Source organism: Sesamum indicum, unplaced genomic scaffold (assembly GCF_000512975.1).
Source record: "Sesamum indicum cultivar Zhongzhi No. 13 unplaced genomic scaffold, S_indicum_v1.0 C00776, whole genome shotgun sequence".
In the NCBI taxonomy this organism is placed as follows: Eukaryota; Viridiplantae; Streptophyta; class Magnoliopsida; order Lamiales; family Pedaliaceae; genus Sesamum; species Sesamum indicum.
Window position 1 is genome coordinate 1 of NW_011629818.1, and position 3,611 is coordinate 3,611.

The 3,611-nt window shown below is 33.3% G+C and overlaps 1 protein-coding gene across 1 annotated transcript; it reads left to right on the forward strand.

Annotated features, from left to right (window-relative positions):
* Positions 1-946: 946 nt before the first annotated feature.
* On the forward strand, positions 947-3,195 carry LOC105155233 (40S ribosomal protein S8). The gene is made up of 5 exons (XM_011071104.2): positions 947-1,105; positions 1,216-1,288; positions 1,792-2,119; positions 2,209-2,381; positions 2,803-3,195. The coding sequence occupies exons 1-5, from the start codon at positions 1,102-1,104 to the stop codon at positions 2,882-2,884; spliced, it is 660 nt and encodes a 219-aa protein (XP_011069406.1). The 5' UTR covers positions 947-1,101; the 3' UTR covers positions 2,885-3,195.
* The last annotated feature ends 416 nt before the right edge of the window (positions 3,196-3,611 follow it).

Here is a 3,611-nt window from a genome sequence, read left to right on the forward strand (position 1 = left end):
AAAAATTATATCTAATATTTTTTAAATTTGTTTTTAAATAAAATCTGCTAGTCAAAGTTTTATTTAATTTGTTTATATTAATAAAAAATTAAATTAAAATTTGTATTTATTCTAAATTAAATTATTATAGGTCAAATAATTATTTTTATATTAAATTATCTTTATAAGAGTGATTTGATTTAGTCATAGAAAAGATTTATTTAATTTGTAATAAAAATTAATTAAAAATAATGTAATTGAGGGTAAATGTGAATTTTTATTCACTGTTTTATTAGTATTATCAAGTTTGATGAATTTTAATGGAGCAATTTATTTATTAAATGTGAAGTAATTTTAAGTGTATTAAATGTAATTTTTTAATTATATGTGAGTGTAATGGGCACTTGGGGAGTCTTTTGAAATATTTCCTCATGTTCAATTTTTAACAATAAATGATGTAAAAATAAGTTGGGTATTATTATTATTATTATTATTAGTATTTAGGATAAATTGTTATGAGCTCTCATCAAATTTGTTATAATTACAGATACATATATATTTTTTAAAAAAATTATTAATATCTTAAATTTTAACAATCGCCTAATAATTTGTTCAATGTATTAGTTTTCGTTAGATTTTCATTTATTTTTTATAGTGAGCTGATCAAAATTTTCTAATAAATTATAATTTATAATTTTATTTATTTTTAATTTATAATTTTTTAACGCACCTTTAATCAAAATAGGTGGTGGTGTACCAAATACCAATTGCCCCATTTCAGAAAACGTAGGGCTAAAATGTCATTTACCCTCAATCAATGGATGAGAAAGGAACTAGAAGGCGACTCTGGGGGTAAAATGGTCATTTAAACTCCTCTTGGGTTCCTTATGTCATCATTCTACAAAGGGGAGCATTATAAAAACCACACGACGTCGTTAAAAGATGAAATCGAGAGGGTGTAATTGTAATTGTATCATCTAGGGTTTTCAGCGTAAGTGTGTTAAAGCCCCATCCCGCTTCAGCTTACGGTTTCCTCCTCTTGCTGGCTGCAATTTTACCGCGGTCTCAGTCTCTGCATTCCATCGGAGATTAACCGGAGCCCTAGAATCTTCGTCGGCAATCATGGGTAAAGCATCAGTTGCCATACTTTTAGTTTGTTGTCAATACCTCAATTTCGCTGAATCATGTAGGTGATTATTTTGGAGAAAGACTGACGGAAATGGTGTTTGTGCATAGGTATTTCTCGGGATTCCATGCACAAGAGGCGTGCTACTGGAGGAAAGAAGAAGGCTTGGAGGAAGAAGAGAAAGTAATTTTTTTATTCTTTTTCCTTTTTCGCTGAATTCAATCTTATCTTAATATCGTTTAGTTGTTGTTGGGGCATTTAACTGTGTTGTGTAATTCTTATCTCTTTGTTGAATGTTTAGATAGTCTGATTTGTAACTTTAAGCACGTCTGTTTTCTGCATACTTCAGTACGATTTCTTATAAATTTGTATCTTGTTGTATTTTCGGTCCATATCTGGTTGCATGATTGGAAAAAGGAAACATAGATCTTTATTATTTTTCAGTACATGGTCCTGAATTGGTTTCATTTGTTTGTAAGATCCTATTTTAGTCTTTATCTCTGCCCAAAACTTGCATTTAGCCTGAACTGATACTTATTTCTTGTACTTGTGATGCTGATACAGAGAGCATTTAGAATTTAAGTGCACTTCATATATACTTACTCTGTATTGTATTACTATACCAATAGAGCAATTCTTCTGCAGCTGGTATTTGATTGGTTGATTCTATTGGCTATATTTATTAGGTACGAGCTGGGTAGACAACCCGCAAATACAAAGTTGTCGAGCAACAAGACGGTGCGCAGAGTGAGAGTTCGTGGTGGTAATGTCAAGTGGCGTGCCTTGAGGCTGGATACAGGAAACTACTCTTGGGGGAGTGAAGCTGTGACCCGAAAGACTCGTATTCTGGATGTTGTTTATAATGCATCTAATAATGAGTTGGTTAGGACCCAGACTTTGGTAAAGAGTGCTATTATTCAAGTTGATGCTGCACCATTCAAGCAGTGGTATCTTCAGCATTATGGAGTTGACATTGGTCGCAAGAAGAAGACTGCTGCCAAGAAGGAAGGAGAGGTAATAATGCTTTTTCTTCTTGCAGTGCTCTTTGGTTATATTCGTCCACAGCTTACATTTTCTTTTAACTGCATTTGACTGGATTCTAGGAGGCTGAGGCTGCTGCTACTGAAGAGGTAAAGAAGAGTAACCATGTCCAGAGAAAGATAGAAAAGCGTCAACAAGACCGCAAGATTGATCCACATATTGAGGAACAGTTCAGTAGTGGCCGTTTGCTAGCTGCTATCTCCTCACGCCCAGGCCAGTGTGGGCGTGCTGATGGGTATGCATATTTTGTGTTAAATCTGTTCACCTAAAATACAAAAGGATTCACATGATCTACTGTGATTAGGCTGTAAAATGGCATCAGGCTGATAGTTATGTTAAGTAAGTTATGCTGCCATCCCTAACCATCAACATGCTTATAACATTAGGTTATACTGGTGTGCCACCTGATGGAAGTTTACAGCTAAAAGCATGAAAGATCTTGTTTTGAGGATAAACTGTTTTTACATATTTTGTCTGATCAGGTTTGGGGATGGTTTAGGGTATCAAAGTATTATATCTTGTTTGATGGCTATTCTTATGATGAGTTGCGATGCCCCTATTCTTTTCTAGCTTTAATCAGCTCTCAACTAGTGCTAATATTGCCTTTTGTCTGTAATATGCTGTCTCTGACGTGCATAAATCGTTTATGGTTACAGTTACATTTTGGAAGGCAAGGAGTTGGAGTTTTACATGAAGAAACTTCAGAGAAAGAAAGGAAAGGGTGCAAGCGGAGCTTAATTTGGTTCGAGCTCATGAAAATTCTCCAATCTAGAATGTTACTCTTCGACTTTGTTGTTGTCATTGGAAGGAGGGGGTAGTTTGGTTGAGCTTTCCAGAGTTACATTGAACATTATTTCACTTGTCACTGAGGTCATATCTCGAGGACGCTCATTGTTAGTTTTGTGATCTTTAGCTGATTGATTGCTTTGATCTTTTCACTGTGGAATTAGTTGTAATTATTTTCTTGAATGTCCGTTAGTTTTTGCCCCATAAGTGCTTTCTCATGCAAATTTATGTTATTGGATTTTGGTAATTCGATGACATTAATTTGACAATCAACTCTTGTGATTCCATAAATTGTGAATTCATTTTTAGCAACATCAAAAGAAACAAGGATGTTAGAAAATTAAGTTGGAATTGAACGTGTTATTATTCAAGTTCGTTTAAATTATTAACTTTGAAAAATATGTTCAGCGTGGATTTGGTTATTGAACGAGTAGAGCCTGAACAAGCTTTTATTGAATTGAACATAGGTGGAGTTTGAGTAGTTTCATATTTAAGCTCTATTTATACTTTGTTATTAAGATAGAGTGGTATTTTTGGTGTCTTATTTATTTTTAGTTATCAATGAAAATCTCCATAAAACACAATTTTAATATTTAATTTCTGCACATGCATCGAGTGTCTTTATTGTTGGTGTTTTATTACTTTTCATTAACTTATTGATGATGTTCTATTACTTTCT

Excerpts from the sequence above, each read along its gene's own strand:
- LOC105155233 (XM_011071104.2), top strand. Across the intron at positions 1,289-1,791 it reads GCTTGGAGGAAGAAGAGAAA|GTACGAGCTGGGTAGACAAC; the intron begins GTAATTTTTTTA and ends TATATTTATTAG. Across the intron at positions 2,382-2,802 it reads CAGTGTGGGCGTGCTGATGG|TTACATTTTGGAAGGCAAGG; the intron begins GTATGCATATTT and ends TTATGGTTACAG.